Source organism: Haliotis cracherodii, unplaced genomic scaffold (assembly GCF_022045235.1).
Source record: "Haliotis cracherodii isolate W230 unplaced genomic scaffold, xgHalCrac1.p SCAF_8, whole genome shotgun sequence".
In the NCBI taxonomy this organism is placed as follows: Eukaryota; Metazoa; Mollusca; class Gastropoda; order Lepetellida; family Haliotidae; genus Haliotis; species Haliotis cracherodii.
The window spans coordinates 44,112,192-44,132,272 of record NW_027266341.1 but is presented as its reverse complement, the minus strand read 5'-3'; the positions used below and the strand labels follow the sequence as shown (position 1 = coordinate 44,132,272).

At 38.6% G+C, this 20,081-nt stretch overlaps 1 protein-coding gene across 4 annotated transcripts in view; it reads right to left on the bottom strand.

Annotated features, from left to right (window-relative positions):
- Positions 1–20,081, bottom strand: part of LOC139450511 (protocadherin Fat 1-like) — a 247,276-nt gene that overhangs the window by 15,192 nt on the left and 212,003 nt on the right. For all 4 annotated transcript variants that reach the window (XM_071232241.1, XM_071232243.1, XM_071232242.1 and 1 more), the window contains 4 exons: positions 19,455–19,857; positions 16,569–16,718; positions 10,575–10,751; positions 6,237–6,428 (listed from right to left, as the gene is read on the bottom strand). In XM_071232241.1, the coding sequence (XP_071088342.1) occupies positions 6,237–6,428; positions 10,575–10,751; positions 16,569–16,718; positions 19,455–19,857 (922 nt within the window). The remainder of the gene's footprint in view (positions 1–6,236; positions 6,429–10,574; positions 10,752–16,568; positions 16,719–19,454; positions 19,858–20,081) is intronic.

The following is a 20,081-nucleotide window of genomic DNA, read 5'->3' as shown; positions in this document are numbered from 1 at the left end:
TTATTTTTCATGTAGCCCGGTGTGAAATCAATAGGAACACACCTCAGGTAACTTGTTTTTCTCACATATGTATCTTTGATCTGAAATGAACCATGTTTATCTGAATGCATTGGGTAAAGGGAAGTACCTCTATTCACTTACGTCATTAGTCAGCTGTATATAAGTACCCTGTGTGTGAGCCTAACACCATATACCCCTCGAGATCGGCTGACTGCATATAATAGTTATCATTGTCAATAATTCAAAGAATATTACATCTTTGCCAGAAATCCTGTAATTTGGCTGTCATCACAAGAAAAAAATTACTGTCAACTATCCATAATTAGTTGTGCAAGTAATAGTATCCTGCCTTCCAAAAAACCTGCACATGTGCAAGGTAGGAAACCTCTTTTCATTCCAACATCAGCTATCCTAGATTGCAGAAGAAGTAGTATCCTTGGAATTACTAACAATAAAAACTATTGTTTGATAATTCTGACAAATACAAAACCTCTGTTACACCACTGCCTGATTATACCCAAGAGATTGGTTTGTTCGAACATCTAGTAATACCCTGTACTAGTCTACTGAATTAAAAGAGAAGATTGAACCCATAACTCAGTGGTTTCCATCCAATTATGGTTCTGTTTCCTTCGTTTTGACCAATATAAGGTGTACATTGAAAGAAATCCCTTCAAAAGGTCCTATATCAGAATAATGTCAAGATTATAAGCAAATACTTCCTCAGATCTACTGTTATATTCGTGTCCAATGTCTCAATTTTTCTGCCTGATCTGGGTTAAAGGAGGATATCTTGGCATTCAGGTGCAAAGTTTCGTACTGGAATTTGTGTGGATATAACATATGCCTTGTGAGATCTGACCGCCTCCTTGGTCTTGTGGTAGAGCGTCTGCCTGGAGAGCGGAAAGTGCGGGGTTTGATCCCCGGCAGTAACAAAGCAAATGACGTTACTTGTTGTTACCCTGCCTGTTGTGAAGTATCAAGGGGCTAAAACAAGGACTGGTCGGCTGGGAGTCAGTATACTGTGTCTGAGTGGGGTATTCATGTTAAACTGCAGCATGGTTTCTCAGTGGGCTAGCACAAATCGGCATTAGTCCGGACTTGCACAAGCAGCCACACGCACGCAGGCCCGCACATGCACGTCTTTATATAAATGTAATGATAATCTTGGTCATGACATTAAACCCCCATTTCATTTCATTTCACCTCACAGTGTGAGATCTATAATCATGCGCATATCTTGTATTAACAACCAATCAGATATCTTGAACTGAGTTATGGATATCATAACAGTATTGGAAGAATGGCTCTCATTGGTCAAATAAACAATTTGCTCTCCACGATATTATAGGCACATAAAAAAAAGAAAGAATCGCAGCGTCGGCTTTTATTTTATTGTTCCTAACTTATAAGTGAATTGGCAGGACATCCATGTATGGATGGCAAGTAACTCTTCCTGCATTTTAACAATGATATCTAGAAGACTGTATCACTCCAATTTTGTCTTTATAGATGGTATAACCAGAGCCTCTACCAGAAACCCTTCAGAAGATTCTTCTAGTGGTGGGGTGACAATACACACTCCTGCCACAAACTAGTTAATGTATGCCTCAATATCCAGAGCATATTGTTTGATTGATTTTAAATCATTGAGCCTACACATCAGCAGAAACATACAAGGAGACTTGACTACTTGAAGCAGTCTTCATCCACACCAGGAGGATCTGGAAGAGGGGACCATTAACTCGGTCATTAGATGTTACAATTGGAGAACTGGTAGCTTCTCGTCATTTCTCAATTTTTGTGTGCCATCATTAACCTGGTTGATGACTTGTAACCTGTAACTTGGGACATGGTTGAGTGAAGAGCTCTAGTGTTGAGATGGATGGGCCACGGTAACCTACATATTCCAACATGTGGGGCATAAATTCATTCAGCTTGATACCCTTCAAGAGATGATAATTTTCCTCCACCAAGTCCTAAAAGGATTTCCCTGCTTGTAGTCACACGATGGGAGTGAATCAGATAAGTCTAGCAGGGCGAATCACTTAAATTTGCTCCCTTTCTTGTGGTCCTTGGCCGGGGGAGCTTTCTCAGCATGAAGGGGTGATTGCTGCTCCTTTCTGATGACAGCCATCCCTGCTGATCTGGCTACCAACCTCTTGCTGTCTCTTCAGTAGGTCTGCTAACATACTCTTGGACAGTGTTGGAGTATGAGACAACAGGGAAGGCCTAGGGTTGACCTTCTACGGCTCAGGGCAGAGTTTCACTGTCTTTTTGGCCACTTCCTACCTTTTTGCCTTCTTCCACATAAACCTTGGTGAAAACACCCTGTGGGAGTCATATACATTTGGAGCACCTGGAGTCTTATATTGGCACAGGATGAGTGAGAGACTGCAGCTGTATTGTCCGATAAATACTATCTAGTCTTACTGCAATACGTAAATTGAAGATACAATTTCAATACAGTGTGACAACTCCCAGAACCAAACAAGCATGAAATACTCATATCCCCCGCCAATATTACATGTCCGGTTGTCTGCAATGCATTAGCTCCTGTGAACAATGTTCACTGGGCCTTTTTGTAAATGGCCTAATTTGAAGCACTAAAAAAAGTTATTACTGGTGTTGTTTTGCCATCTGCAGTTTATGATATATGTAACTGTATTTGGAATGAATAAGGATGAGACATATGGACGAACAACTTCTTTATTACAATTAGGAGCAATGGTTTCAGTGTAGGTTCTAACACCGTTATCAAGCAAGTGAAGTACGGTATGGTTAACAAGAATATATATAGGATAGGAGGCAGTGTTTATATAGTTGAGTAGGTTTAAGATCAGTTACACTGTTGTATTTGTAATGAGTTGTGTTTCTGCATAAAGTTAGTCAATAAATGCAACAACCGTGTCCATGACACTTTTGGAGGAACATACACACAAGCAATGCAGAACTTACCAACAAGAAAGGAAATGTATTCAATACTGAGAGATGATATTATGTGCCAAGTTTGGTGAAGAAATATGGTACGGTTTTCAAGATCTGCTCCAGAAACGAGGATTACTGCCATTTTCAGTCTATGTCAAAGTCGTTGCCATAGAAACTAAAAAAAATATTTATTTTTTTAAAAATCCCAAACTATCAAAAGGCACCAGTTCACCACTCGACCTATCTATGTGCCAAGTTTGGTGAAGAAATATGGTACGGTTTTTAAAATCTGCTCCGGAAACAAGGACTACCGCCATTTTTGGTCTAAATCAAAGTTGTTGCCATGGAAACTCAAAAAATAATTTTATTTAAAAATCCCAAACTATCAAAAGGCCCCAGTATACCACTAGACCTATCTATGTGCCAAGTTGGGTGAAGAAATATGGTATGGTTTTCAAGATATGCTCCGGAAACGAAATGTGATGGATGGACGGACGGACAGCACCCATTCCTATATCCCACTTCCCCTTTGTAGCGGGGGATAATAATGTGCTATGACAACTGTGAAAATGTGACACTAACACTCAGAGAAGAGAAGTGAGGAGAAAGAGGCTTGGGAGGACATTACTGATCTCTCAACTAGATATGGAAGGTGGACAGGGAAGAGGACATTTGTTTTCATAGATTTTAAGTGTGTGAATACATCGGTAATACATAATACATACATAACGATGAAATTGAGATTTTGAATTGGTAGAAATTAGTTATCGGTCTCTGACAATGTTAATAGGAAAATTATATGTTTTTTCCAATTTAATCACTTCACTTCTGGTTTGGAAGACATCTTAAAAACAGAAAGTCATATGTATAAAGCTACCATAATATGGAAGTGAAATACAATTTCAGTTTGTACAACCTTGATCCTCAATTTGTGCCAATCACATGCTTGATTTTTTCTCATTGAAAACATGGGTATGGAACAAACATGTCTTACAAACACAGGGATTGGTTCAGCCATAAAATGATATTTGGACATGGTTCTGTTGTACATACTAAGATTCATTACATTTTGCTAACAAATGTCAAGAGTAATGGCCATAAGAAGCTTCAGCTTTCAGTATGGTGGATGAATCAAGGTAAACATAAATGTTGCTTAAAAGAAAGGGAATGCATGTGATGATTCCCACTACTAACAACACATGTAACAAATTTAACAAGAAAACAGCATTATCACCATCACCCGCCATGAGGAACATTAGAATTTTCATTGTTCATATAGTAGTGAATATAAACTATTAAAAAGAGTCCTATAAAGCCGTAAGATAGGCACTTGGGCTGCCTTATGTCATCAGTCAAAAAGATTAAATGTTAACTCTTTCAACACCGTAGGCCGGTTATCCGGCCAAGAAGCATCGAGTCCCCAGACACCGCAGGCCGGTTATCCGGCCAAGCCGTAGTCACGTCAAAATAGTATATATTTTTATGGACCTACCTGATTTCCTGCTCAAAACGTTCAGAATAACACAATTTAACAAAATTCTTTCGTAAACTTCTGTAATTTATCGAACACGAGCTTGGTATCACAGCTGTAATTTGATTGGCTGCCTTAGGTCACGTGCTCAAAATTGACCAATCACGAAACTTGTAGCAGATTTTAGCAAGAAAGCGTCATTAGAAACCAATTTTAATCCAATGAAATTGCTTGTTATAACTACGGTAAAAACCCAGTCAATGTTACGAGCGTGTAGATGAAGGAATAAGCTTTCCAGAGATGTGGCATATGCCATTCTTCGACAAACGGGAAATGGGTGGTGACAGAAACTATTTATAATTCTTTTAAAAATGATCTTTCCAATTACTTAAACAATGAAAATAAAACAGAAATAAGTACGTGGATATTATGAAATCATATATTTGCCGAAAATCGTCAAGTTTTCGCTTCCTTGGTCCTTAATCTGGATGTTAACAACGTGTTCGCGTACATTTTTTTATTTACAACAAATTTAATTAAGTTGTAAATGCATTATTTTAAATAATGTGAAAAACATAACTTCCATATTTATAAACCATAGAATCAGACCTTTCAAATGGTGTATAACGTGTAGTAGCAAATATATTTTACAAGCAGGTATTTTCTTTGATAAATGTTGGCTTCATCTATCACACAAGAGTCTCTGGGAACTCGGTGTCCCAGCAGTCAACACTTCTGGTTGACTGGTGTTGAAAGAGTTAAAATAATATACACAAAAGGGAGCTTCTCTGGAAAAAACAATTTAGATAAGTAGTTTCTAAGAAAACTTGTCCACATTGCAGACACTATGCACTAAGTAAAATAACATGGATCAAGGGCCCTTACTCTCTTTAAAAAAGAATGAGGAGACAAATTTATGAATTCAGTCTTGACAAGTATCTCTTAGATAAACTTGCAAACTATTATTCATGTAACGTCAGTAGTATCTGAGAAAACTTGTCCCCATTCCAGCAGAATGCATTGAGTAGAAAAGCAAGGAGCAAGGGACATAACTCTGTAAAACAATACTTGATGTCACCAATTTTCGAACCAAGTTTCTCTTAGATAAGCATGCAAACTTTCGTTCATGTAATTTCAGTAGTTGCTGAGAAAACTTGTCCATTCCACACAGCATGCACTAAGTTGAAAAGCATAGCACAAGAGCCATAACTCTGTAAAAAATGAATGTATGACGCTAATGTTTTCACTCATTTGAGATTATGACCAGAAACATCAGTGTGTAAAATTTCTCCGACTCAAATAGTTTTTGAGAAAATTAGTACACTTTGAGAAGTGGACAAAAGGACCGACAGACAAACTCCATTCCTATATCCCCTGCCCCGCTTCATGGTGGGGATAAAAATAATTAATGGCTACCTGGTGGCCACACAGAAATTCCAATTTTGATGCCCTGAACAAACCTGATCATCCTTATTGTAAGATCATACAAAATTTCAGGTGCATGTATCAAGCCATTTCGGAGATTAAACTAAATATGCTTTGGGGATTTCTGACCAGGGTCCTGTTCCCCAAAGTGATCTTAACACTACAACTAGTTAAAGTGTGAGCCCATGAGTAAACTTTTTTTGTAAAATAACTAGCATCAACTGTTTCTGCGTTCATCTTGGGCAAACAGAAGAACTGGAAGGGCAATGCGGATCATCAGTCACCTGTCTCTTTGCAAATAGACTATACACAAAATAGTGGGCAAGTAACAATTATTCCTGTTGTAAGAATACCAACATTTGACACATTAACAACTGAAGTAATGAAGGAGGTGAAGTAAGATGTTTCCTACCTGCAATGCCATATATTTCTTCAGCCTTGATGCCCCCAGTGATGACTGGCAATATGAGCTCCTCACAGTGTCTCCCCTTCCTGTCCATGGTGCAGTTACAGTAGTATGTTCCTCCTGCATACACATGGCATGTACTGCCGTGTTGACACGGATTGTTATAGCACATATCTGCTGTCAACTCACACTGGACACCTGAAGTAAATATATGCAACATTCATCAGACACTATTATCTTGCTTGTATATTTTAGTATTCTATATCTCAGACTTTTAAGTTCCATATATATGTGAATGAATTAAATCAAAGGAGATAACTACAACTTCTTTTTAGTGGCTGATGTCAGTAAATTCATAACATATTCCACTAGAAATATTCCAAAGTGGAGTTTTGAAAGTGAAAAGAGGTTTAAAAAAACACACACCTATAGTAGCAGTGCATCCTATTTCAGAAACACCTGACAGTTAATGAGCATTGTCAATATTATCATAGGTTATAGTTAGTGCAGACGATGTATCAGTGTCAAGAGACAAAGAAAGTGTGCTTTTAAGTCAGAAGAAACATGGGTAACATTGCAAAACAAAAATATACCTGTTTTCACAATGTATTGGCTATTTCCCGGGAAGTAATCTAATTGTTTATGTATACATATTTTCTCATTTGAAATTGTAGCATACACAAATAGATAGCTACAAACTACATAAACATTGGAGGGAAATTACAGTTTAATGAAAGTGTAAGCTTTACAAAGGCCAACTCCTTTCTACAGAATCATTACTGGTCCTAGTAATGCAGCTAGCTTATCTCCGGTAATATACGGTATAATAATAATGCTGTTCATTGTCAGAACAAGATCATGTTTATGCACTGTAAACTCAGCAATATTCCATGATGTGCCAGTTGTCTGTAAATATCAGATCTGAACCAGACAATACAGATACATCCTGAGTATTGATCCAAGCAATTGTGATACAATGACATGCCAGCAACCCAGTCATTTGCATCTATACTGAAATGTCTCATAGAAAGATATTGAAGTTGAATCCATTTCCTGCAATTAACGTTCATCGAGGAACGATGTCATGCAATCAACAAATTCACTGAGTATGACTACCCAAGATGTCTCTAATGTTTAGTTATGTTCATTCCAGTAGAGATGCAGAGAGATGTCAACTCCACACTGAGGCAATTAGGAATATCTGGGATACCGGTAATTGGTGTCTAAAATCAATTACAAACAAGAGTGGCTATATCCCCCGCCCCTGTTGCAGAATTTATGACATAATTAAATCTAAACAAACCCTAACCTTTTTCAACCAAGGTGGGACTTGTCATGGAAATTGTAAAAAAAAAAAAAAGAGTTTGCCACTAACGTGGCCAAGTCTCCTGCCCATCAAATGAAGTGTATATTATGTCAACAACAGTGAAATTTGATCACACAAATACATACATTTGAAAATATTCAAAATTTTGTAAGGAGTAAAAGACAGAAGGGGAGCATGTACTTGATGTAAATGCAAAATATCCTGAAGAAACAAAATATAATGCTGCAAAACACAATTTCTATGAAGTTCAAGAAACAAGTGAAACCTTCTCCACAAAAACATGATGAAAGTACAAACTGACAAAACCAGTTACTACATTTACTAGTGAATTCATTAGGGTGGGAGAAAGAAAGAAACATTTCAAGTCATATTTTGACATATCTTCATGGAATATTTCTTAAGAAATATAAATAGTAATAGTCTGTGATATGTGATTATGGTCATTACCCCCAAAAAATATTGAACGGTTTATGTGTTATGCTCGAGAAACGAACCCTACCCTCACAGGCCCTAAGTCCATCTTGTTGCAATGGAAATGTAAAAAATAAAAATTTCTAAAATTTCTAAATAGCAAAAGGCACCAGTTCATCATGTACCTGACAGACCTGCAAAGTTTCATGAAAACATATTGAACGGTTTCTGAGTTAAGCTCCGGAAAAGAAACGTGACGGATGGACGGCCCAACTTTGTTGGGCGGGGGATAAAAACATTGGTACTAAATATAATGTGCAGTTACTTCCCTTTTCATGCAGAATGCTTTACTGCACATCTTGTGTGTTATCATGGTTATGGTCATGGCGGCAATAGGAGTGACGGTTTTTTGCTGTTTGCAAATTTGGTCAATGAAAACATTAAATTTGCGATTAAATATCACCTGACATGATGATTTACAAATTCAGTGGTATTTGTGTACTGTATGCGGGACAATGTTACATACACAGAGGTTAAGATTTACAATTACATGTGTATTGTCTCGTAAAATAAGCGTGAAATGCTAATTAATATACCCAGTCTATAAACATGATAAAGCGAATCGGAATGAAGTACATCACCAGTGCATAAAAAGTCCCTGCAATAAAAACAAATTTGTCTCCCGTAGAAAGAAAATAACATTGTGTCCCTTCAGCGAATTCAGGAAAACGAACAGATTATAACAATTAAACTTGGCCAATACAAATTTGAGATAAAATATCACTAGACATGATGATTACCTATTAAATTGTATTCTCTGTTCTGATTGGCATTGTTTTATATGCAGAGATTAAGATTACCGTGTGTGTTGTCTTGTAAACCGGAAGTAGCAATCAGCAGTACACGTTTCTCGGAATCTAACTAAAATTTACCCAATAATATAACTTTAAAGAATTTCCTTACAATAAGCAGAAGAATTGTATCTGAAACTATTATCTTATAAGGAACAAGCATGAAATACTCACATCCCCCGCCAATATGACATGTCGGGTGTGTGCAATGCATTAGCTCCTGTGAACTATGTTCGCTGGGCCTTTTTGTAAAGAAATATAGTACGTTTTTCAAGATCTCCGGAAACAAGTACTACCGCCATTTTCAGTCTTAATCAAAGTCGTTGCCATGGAAACTCGAAAAATAACTTTTTTAAAAATCCCAACCTATCAAAAGGCACCAGTTCAACACTAGATCTATCTATGTGCCAAGTTTGGTGACGAAATATGGTACGGTTTTCAAGATCTGCTCCGGAAACGAGGACTACCGCCATTTTCAGTCTAAATCAAAGTCGTTGCCATGGAAACTCGAAAAATAACTTTTTAAAAAATCCCAACCTATCAAAAGGGCACCAGTCCAACACTAGATCTATCTATGTGCCAAGTTTGGTGAAGAAATATGGTACGGTTTTCAAGATCTACTCCGGAAACCAAATGTAACGGCCGGCCGGACGGCACCCATTCCTATATCCCCCTTCCACTTCGTGGCGGGGGATAATAATTTATTCCAAAATCATGTTAATTGCAGCTTTACTATATACATGTGAAATAAATTTATAACCATAAGCGTAGCACTTTGGTTCAGCTGATCGCTATTGCCGGATATGTTTTTGTATGGAAGAATTTGACCAATCACTGTCGATGCTCCAACGGCTGCGATTGCGAAAACTTCATGTTGACATATAATAGCCAAACTACAACAAATATGGCTTTCGGTGATTCAATGTATGGCATTTATTATATATAATTATATATACATATCTCCATTCTCTATCCACTAAAGTTCGTTTCAAGGCATCAATAGCGGCAATATGACCCTGTTTGCTGTAAATTATACTGAATGAAATGTTGAATAAAATTAATAAAATAGATTACAAATATAAATCCACAAATATCATGAACTCTTTTTACAACCAGACAGTGTTACTACATGATTAATTTACGTACTTCAGCATGGATTTGCGGACATGGTATTTCCTGTGTTACGTGCTCATAGTAATGTGTTTGAGTTGAGGGGGGGAAAAAACCCCTCTTAAACCCTCTGTATAAGACGACCCCCAAATCCTCTTGAAAGCCTCCTAATTCTAGTTATGAAAACCTCGCCTTATACACAGCGACATACGGATTTGGATTTATACTAGTTTGTACACAACCATAAAAAAAAAAGAAAAAAGAAAAGCCGCCCGCCCGCACGATATTTTCAAATTTTCAAATGCTATTGCCTGAGAACAAATTTTAATTATTTTTTTTAGCCTTATTGTCTTTCAAAGACTGAGCAAGAAAAGGTTCCTGTGCATCACTGGCTATTATGGGAAATAATAAATAAATACAAACAAAGAATAATTTTGCAACAAAACAATACATTGATGTCTATGAGACACAAATTCATCCAGATATTGTCACTTATGTCTTCTGCATCTCAGATGGGACTGTGCACAAACAGTACAAGAATTTGTACTTTACTAAGAAAGTGTAATCTCAAATATAACATTTGTTAAATTTCAGTATGGTTTCTCAATGTTTGCAATGAATGGCAATAACATTTAGAGTAGGTACCTTCATATCCTGCCTGACACTGGCAGATGTGTGAGTGAGGCCCCTCAATGCACGTTCCACCATGCAGACAGGGACTGGGAATGCAGTGCTGGCCATATTCACACTTTTTACCCCGGAATTTTCCTTGACACTTGCAGGAAAAACCATTTGGGATTTCTGTATCCTTCAGACACTGGCCTGTAACAATGTAATATTGTTATTTTATTATTAATTATAAATTTATATACTTATCCTATTTCACACTATGCATTTCTTTTTTCTTCTTTGATCCTATGTTGGAAACATCCTTGAACCATGTTTACAGCTGATAAAAAAACAAACACTTGTTGACCAATAACTGTGGCCTCCGTGGAAATGTGATGAAGAGTCTCTTGTGGGCGCCAAGTGGGTTGCAATCTCTATGTAGATGTGAAGAGATCTAAACAGACATAAATGCATTTCTTCATGAGGTTGTGACTGTCCGGGAAGCTGATACTTCACCATGTGGTCCCAGCAAAACCCCTCCAATTGTGTATTCTCTCAAACTGGACTCAGTTAACATTGTGAGTGTAGCCGGGGTGGTGTTTATGTTCCGGCTCGGGCCGTTGGGAAACACAGACACAGGCAGATGATGATAATGTGTTTATTATAATGGGGGTTGCTGCTGCTGAAGAAATATCTGAAGAAAAAAAATATTCTTCCTCCTCAACAGCAGCACATGAAGTCATATATTTGCCGATTTACAGGTATCTATCTGAAATATGTAAGTACAAAAGCCATTTTGTAACCATTATAAAACTAACTTTAATGTTAAATTACTACTATCAGTTGACTATTAAACACTTGAAAAAGCCAAAATGGACCATGTGGTTAATTATTTTACAATCAAGTTTTATAATATTAATATTACACTTATTTATGCCATTTACTAATTTAATTTTACTTTAAATGATATATATGTTATTCAATTTAATTCAGCACCCTAATATAGATATTAATTTCTGACAGAAGGAGATGAAAAGTGGCCATTCCATACCTGAAGAAAATAAAATATCCTTCCTCCTCAACAGCAGCACGAAGTGAAGAGAAAGCTACCTGTAGAGGACCAGGGTGGCCAATTAGAAGACAGATTGCATTAAGCATCAAAGGAAGTGCTTGATGCAAGATATAAATAGACTGAGGGAAACCCTACAGGTGTGAAAAAATGTCTAAAGATAGACAGAAGGTTGAAGGGGAAGATCTGGTGAGAGATTCCCAGAGACTAAAATAAGGGTGTTGAGTAGTTTAAAGAGTTATTTACTGACATTCAACATAAAGATGATTATGATGATGATGTATGAATAATGATGTAAATAGCAATAGTACCCTACTACATGAGCATGGATCTCATTCCCTTTAGCAGCAATGGTAAGGGTCAGGAGAAAAAAACATCTTACAGGAGACCAACTCAAACTCCTTCTCAGCAAGTTGTTCATATGACTATAAATTTGAAATTGGCTGTGAAAAATAAAACAGATAGTGCGTCCTGGTAGATGAGTGAGTGAGTATGGTTTTACGCCGCAGCAGGGGACACCAGAAATGGGCTTCACACATTGTACCCATGTCGGGAATCGAACCCAGGTCTTCGGTGTGACGAGCGAACGCTTTAACCACTAGGCTACACCACCGCCTCCCTGGTAGATGATGTGGTCTTGAAAAAAGATGAGGGAAGTAAGATAACAATGGATAACCAGTCTGCATAGGTTTCTTGGTTGATGAAAGGACAAAATATTTTTAACGAAATAGTTACATGCTGATCCATCGAAAGCATAATAATATCAAGGGCAGGTTAAAAATCCAACTCAGAGAGTTGGCAACATTACTGACATAGATGTCACTTCCCTTGATGATCCACATCGATACCAGCCGGCGAAGGATCAACATCTGTAGGAATATGAACAGCTGAACAAAGAGGAACAGTCTGTGCTGGAGCTAGTGTGTAAGTCAAGTTAGCAATAGGAGGTACCCTGGGAGGATTCTGGAGGGCAGAGGGCAGGAATGATTTAGGTTCGGCGCTGGATTGTTAGCCTGGTCTGGTGACTGTGCATGAAGGGAGCCTCACAAGGGGAGTCGTCACAGCGGATACAGGAAGAACCCGAACTGGAAACTGAGAGGACAATCAGAGTCACAGGCAGAGATGTACATCTACAAGGAGAAGAAATTCGAGGCTCTTCACTGCAATGACAAACAAAGGGAGCGGAAGTCACAGGACAAAGCTTTAGGATAACCAGGCCAAGGAGGATACCAGGGGTAGCTCTCCCAGCCACGGGGGTGGTCTGCATAATTGCTGTGACAATTAGGATCCCATGCACGAAAGTCTGGTTGATGATGATAACGATGCTGACACTTGGAACCGGTATGGTACGTGAAGAATTGGTAGGGTTCTTACAAAAGCGTCGATCCCCAGATGCTCGATCTCCAAATCGTTGATTCTGAGAGTCGATCCCTTGACTATAGGAATCCTAAGAACGACCAGGCTGAATCACATCGAACAGAAATGATAGGTGAAGAATCGGCAGTGACCTTGTGAGAGTGTCAATCCCTAGAAGGTCGATCTCCGAATCATTGATACAGAGAGAATCAATCCTGAGAGCTTTGATCCAAAAGTGACCAGGATGACTGGAACAATGATCCTGAGACAGTTAATCCCAGGTTAGTAATCTGTCAGAGTGCCAATTGTGCAATCAACTTTATCGAAACTATTATGCGAGAGCGATCCTTACACCGTTGATCGATAGAAGAGGATGAACCCATTCTACTAGTACCAGTGAAAGCCATTTTCGTCAGTGTCAATGGAGGAGCGCCAGTAACATTGGAAGGAGAGGAACGATCACCATCAACCTGAACATCACAAGAAGGAGTGGGAGACGTAAACGAATGGTAGCAGAGGATCTAGGAGTGCTAACAGGGTTGATTGAAGGTGTATCACAGGCAGTTTTGGACACATCCTACATAGACAGGTGACCGGATGCTTAGGAACGGATCGTTGAGCCGGCACAGTATGGACGTTGTAAAACTTATGTCCGGGGAACACTGAGAGGGCCAACAGTTGATACTGTTGAGGCTGGCATAGACAAACTCTCCTTGCATCTGTCTCTGCTGTGCGTCTGTCTGTGGGAGCAGGTGGCTCCAACGTTGGCATGGTTACTTGCGATCTAGGATCAGACAGCTGGTTCTCTATGACAGGAACATCATCAGTAAAGAAGCTATCCGATATGCCATAGTCTACAACACAAACAAATAATAAGACAAGGATGGTTGGGTATGACGTAAGAAGTGGTTTCACGTCTGTCACGGAGGATGAGACTGCAAAATTGGTAACATGTTAGGGCTTCTTAGCCAAGGAAGACCGGTATTCTGTGATAAGACCATTGATCAATATTTCACTCATGGCATTAGTAGGTAAATACAAAAGGCTTACTCCGAGAGGTGAGAACACTGGGTACAGGTACTGTCCTTTGAACAAAGGCCACGATAGTCATAGCAAAGGTCGTGAGGGTCCGCTGAGGAACAAGTATGTCTGCAGTTAACATAGGCTGGGTGTTTATCTTGGTCAGTTCCTGTCTTCTTAATAAAAATGGATTCTCTAATATTCCAAAAACACGTCTCCACAGTGTGGTGATGAGACAGAGAATGAGTTTTGCAGAGATACAAACATTATCAAGTCATGTAAGGTTACCTGGAATGGGAGCATGTAACTGACCTAGTTAATGGTCAGTAACCATAGGGATGCTGGGTTGTGTTTGGGTGAAATGTTTTTAGTTTTAGAAGCTGCAAACATGGTTCAAGCATGTTTCAACATAGGATTAAAGAAGAAAGAAGAAATGCATACTGTGAGATCGGACAATTTTTCAAATTAAGCATGTAATATCTTGGGGTTTACAAAATATTTTCAAGAATGCTATAAGTACAATAATGCTATAAGCTATAAATTCTAATAAAAACAGAATGTACAGTTTGTTTGTTTGTTGTTTAACGCCGCACTCAGCAATATTCCAGCTATATGATGGCGGTCTGTAAATAATCGAGTCTGGACTAGATAATCCAGTGATTGACATGAGCATCAGTCCACGCAGTTGGGATCGATGACATGCATCAACGAAGTCAGCAAGCCTGACCACCCGATCAGGTTAGTCGACTCTTACGGCGAGCATAGTCGCCTTTTATGGAAAGTATGGGCTGCCGAAGACCTATTCAACCCCGGATCTTCACGGGTCAGAATGTACAGTAAATTGTTTACTTCCGTGGGTACAATTGAAAGGATTTCTTCCCTGTTGACAATATCAAAACCTTTGCATAACACGTTTAATATCCATTCACTCCCACTGTCCCCTTGTAACATTAAATCCCATGAATGGAAGTTGGCCGCAAGCTGAGACAAGGGGTAACTCTGGCACGGACCAAATGAAAAAATAGTGTAGGTCCCATGCTGTGGCATGCCCATAGTATCATGCTTACTGCCCTGCTGACTAGTAGTTCCCAGAATGAGGCTGCATCGCTGGTACTGAGGGATGCTCTATTGACTTGTGATTGGATGCAAAACATATGCTGCAAACATGTGTGAAACGGCATGATGTATATGGACAACCGCCCCACGAGTTCCATTTTGATGCACATTGGAATGTTTGAGTGTGGGTTGATTTTGGCTCCTTGGCGTGGTTGACGAAGTCAGAGTGTACGACCTGGCTGGGGTATTGCACTGAGCTTTGGCCGTTTCACAAGCAAGAGCTGCATGACATAGGTATTGTCTGCGCCCCAAAGGAATTGCAGTTCACACTGTTTCTGCATGTATTCCCTACCATACTGTAGTACGCTCTGCCAGGAAAATGACTGACCCAGAGTAGCAATCTTGATGTAAAAACCTATGTAATGCATCACTTGAGGCAGCTGTGTTCCATCTTCCGATACCATTTCTGAGTATCTTGTGGGGTGCTTCGAAGGACTGCAAAGGGAATATTTTTATCAGGGGCATGTCATTCGTTTTTGTCCATTTTAGCACTTCTATCACACGCCAGTGATGGGAAACGTAATAACAGATATCGCAGAATGTCCCGGTGCCCTGGATCACAGAATCATGAGAATCCTCAGTGGACCGAAAGTAAAAATTTCAGTACCTGGATAAGTGTCATGATCTTCAAGGGGAATTTTTAGCAAGTTAGCAATGTGCTCCGCAGAGAGGCTGTCAATCTGAGTCACTGGCATGGCTTGAGGGAGCTTATTTAAAGCTGGTTTCCTGTCCGGTATGGCAAACAGTAGGCTATTATGGGAGTCGCCATCTTTGCTTGTGACATCACTCGGAGAGAAAACTGGTTCGTCACTTTTCAGTTTGTCAATTTCCAGCATTTTGGGAGTTAAATTCTTGACAGCCCTCTTCAGCAAAAGTGTTTGTGCCAGTGGTAAACAATCAGAGAAGTGCGCATCGATCATATGCTCAGTGAGTAGTTTTGAAATGAGACGCAGTGTAGAAAACCCCTTGGCAGACAGTTCCCCTATGGTAGTAAATGACAGCTCCTTTGTGTCAACCCACTTGGAAAATTCATTTTCCTCAAATTCTGTCTGAGAATGAATAGCTATCTTCAGTTTGGAGTTTTCCATGGTTATGGCGCGGCGTTCCATGAGACTTATTCATATAGTCACTGATATTGAGAATAGAAAAAAATAATGACAAACAATTTCTTAGGCAATACTGATATAGGCTATAAATTCTAACAATTTCTTAGGCAATGCTGATGGCCGTGTGGCCGCATGCCCGCTGAAAACTCTTTAAGTTCCGGCTGCGTATTTAGTCCACCTGACGGGAAGATAAAGTTTTGTTACTACATTACATAACATATACCAATAATCTTGGCGTTTACAAAATATTTTCAAGAATGCTACAAGTATAATAATGCTATAGGCTATAAATTCTAACAATAACAGAATGCACAGTACATGCATGAACTTAAGATAAGAAAATCATAATTTTTGAGTATGTACCTTGATGCAGGCAAGGACTGTCCTGACATGGGTTGGTATCCACTTCACACTTGGAACCAAGGTATCGTGCCTTGCACTGGCAGGTGAAAGAGTTGAGGCCACTGTATACACATGTGCCATCATGCATGCATGGATGACTACTGCAGATGTCTGAAGCATTAAACAATCACCATGGAGACAGACTTACTGGTCAGTGAACCTTATTTTCTAGTCTAATTTCACTTTGTACAGAAAACAGCATATAATTTACGGTACATATTCTTTTCATATTTCAATTTCCATTAAACTACAAATTCCTTGGGGGACATGCCGAAGTCATGAAGTGAAACATGCCATACAGGGACATAAGAAAGCAGTGGATGAGATAAAGAGTGAGTGAGTGAGTGAGTATGGTTTTACGCCGCTTTTAGCAATATCACGGCGGGGGACACCAGAAATGGGCTTCACACATTGTACCCATGTCGGGAATCGAGCCCGGGTCTTCGGCGTGACGATTGAACGCTTTAACCACTAGGCTACCCGACCGCCCCTGGATGAGATAAAAAACAGATATGAGATTAAGATAAACTTATGACCTGAGTAGCATCTTTTGTCAATTTGCATGTGACACTGAAACTTTCCGACAAGTAATGGCCTCCCTAAAGAAACGTTCAGGTCAGGTATTCATCAGGTACTAATTAGCTCATATAAGTTAATGTTCTCCTAAAGCTTGTTCACATCTTTCAGAAAAGATTTCTCAAAACAGAGATTTCATTTAAAATAAAACATCTGTCAAGTTAACAAAGACATTTTTCAGTATAATATAAATATCTGGTCACTGAGAAATGTAAAAGCCAAATAAGCACTTTGCGAGAATTTAAGAGCATGGTCAAAATAAGGTTAAAAATATAACAAAACATGTATCATGTTGAATCCCACAGCTAACAAAGCAAATAAAAACAAGAGTCATCAGAAAGACGACATCCCCCCCCCGACAGCTGTCTGTAAAGTAACCACAAGTAAATGTGCAATTCTGTATGCAATGAGTCAGGGGTTGAATGTTCTTGAAGAAGCATACATTGTTTACCCACAAAAGATCCACCATGGTCACATCCACATGAAATGGAAAGTAAAACAAGTGTGTTTCTGAGGTTTTTTTTCATGCAAACAAATGACAAATTACAAGAAACAATAACTAAACAAGCGTATAGTCAACAAAGTCATCTATATCCCCTGCCCATTTTAACACATTATGGTCCCAAACCAGGTAACTGACCCAACATTTCTCTTAGCCCATGCCAAAAAAGCTGCAATGGAAATTCTAAAATAAACATTTCTACAACTCCTGAATATCAAATGGCACCAGTTCAGTATGTGCTATATATATACACATGCAATGTTTGGCAAGGAAATATTTAACAGTTTATTTGTTATACTCCATAAGTGAACCCACCCTATATTAAAACTTAAATCCAACTTGTTGTCATGGAAACGTAAAAAATAAAAATTTCTAAAATTCCTAATTAGCAAAAGGCACAACTTAGCCACGTGAGTGATGCAAATGCAAAGTTTGATGAAGAAATGTTTAAGTTTCGGAGGTCTGCTCCGGAAACAAACATCACTCACAAAGTTAGCCTATGTCCAGCATGCTTTCAAGAAAAATCGATATAATAAAAATTGGAAAAATTCCAAAATAGCATAAGGCACAACTTCACCACTAAGTGATATAAATGCAAAGTTTGATGAATAAATATTTAATGGTTTTCAAGTTCTGCTCTGGAAACGATTCAGATGGACGGACAGACGGATGTACATGCCCATAGCTATATTATATGCCAGGGAATAAAAATCATCACATTTTGTACCATAACTAGAATTTTCAACATGTCTGTGGTGCCATCGTTAGTGGGAACAAGCATGTGAAGTTACAGCTTCATTGGTCAAGTGTTTTTTGAGCAGATGTTTACAGAAGCAGGAAATGCATGTGAGAGAATCAGAAGTATCCTCAAAGTGCAAAATTTAAAACATTTAAAAAAATAGAACCTGTGTTGAGACCTACAACTGACATGTACCCAATTTCATACATTTTGAGTTATGACCATAAATAGCTTTTTCAGTAGGATTGATGTTGCCACCATAGTGAAAATTGAATTTGACCCTCTTGAACAACTCGAGGTGTTGTCATCATTGGTTAGAACAACATGTGAAATTTCAGCTTCATTGATGAAGTGGTTTCCGAGGAGAAGATGTTTAAGAACATTTATTTTCCATATATATTGCTGCTGGCATATTTGATTTCCCCCCCAAAAAGCCTCAAACAAACTTGAACCTACATTTAGTGACCATTTCACTCACTCAGGTCCTTTAAGTTTTGGAGGAGAAGACCTTGTGATCACACAAAAATTCAGATTTTGATGCATTTTACAAACCTGAATCCCAATATAGTAACAGTCATCCACACAAAATTTCATCTGAATCCATATAGCCATTACAGAGGAGAAGTTAAAAAGGTTTATGGGCTACTTAAAAAAATCCAGTTCACAGCACTGCTCATACTGTCATTCCTTCGAATGATAAATATTAGCTGGTGAATCATATTACACATAAAATTTAACTTAGGAATGGTGCAATATAACTATATTTTATGAAGGATTGTAAAGACTGGCAAGACCATTGAAGCGTCAAACAGTTATATCAAAGGCACTTACTGGTAGTTAAAGAATGAGTCAGTGGTAATGCTATGAGCATGATTGTGACCTTTTATAGGAATACATAGTTATCAGTTTGTATTTTTATTTGTGCATAACTGAGTTTCACATTGACTTTCATTTTGACTTTCCGATCGATCGATTGATCAATCGTACAAGCAATGGATAAGGTTAGTTCATATTTAGCTTCGTAACTCACTTGGAGGAGGGTTTTTCCATGGGTCCTCTTTACAGTTGAAATCAATCCTCTCAAACAGTTGGTCCTTTGTCACCTTGTTGCTCCCTGAGAAGAGCAGTGGCATATCAAATATGCGGATATCCTTCATACAACCCTCAAAGCCATGACTGATGGCCTGATACTGTTCACGCCAGTTGACTTCAGCACCAAAGTAGATTTGGTCGGTATTCAAGTTAAGGATCTCATTTGTCCCTGGTGCTGTTGACATTGCCTTGTATTCCATGTCCAGTTCCATTTCTGCTATGCGACCATTTCTCTCAACATTTATTTTGTGCCAGGTGCCATCATTAACAGCTATGGGTATGGTGACCAGGCCTTCTCCGCTACCACAGTCAAACTTATACTGCAGTTTACCATCAGTGATCTATTGGAAATTGGACAAGATTAATAAACTGCTATCTGTACAGCATGCAAATTGTAGATTGGACAAAGCATAATAAATAGATAACACAGTATGTTAAAACAAGTGGAAAGGAAACAAACTTGAAGAATAAAGCTCTTCAGTTTTGTTGTTCACATTCAGTAAGTAAAAGGTTGTGTCAGATTCCTTTGACTCGTTAAAAGTAATATTTGTGGCAGTTTGACTCT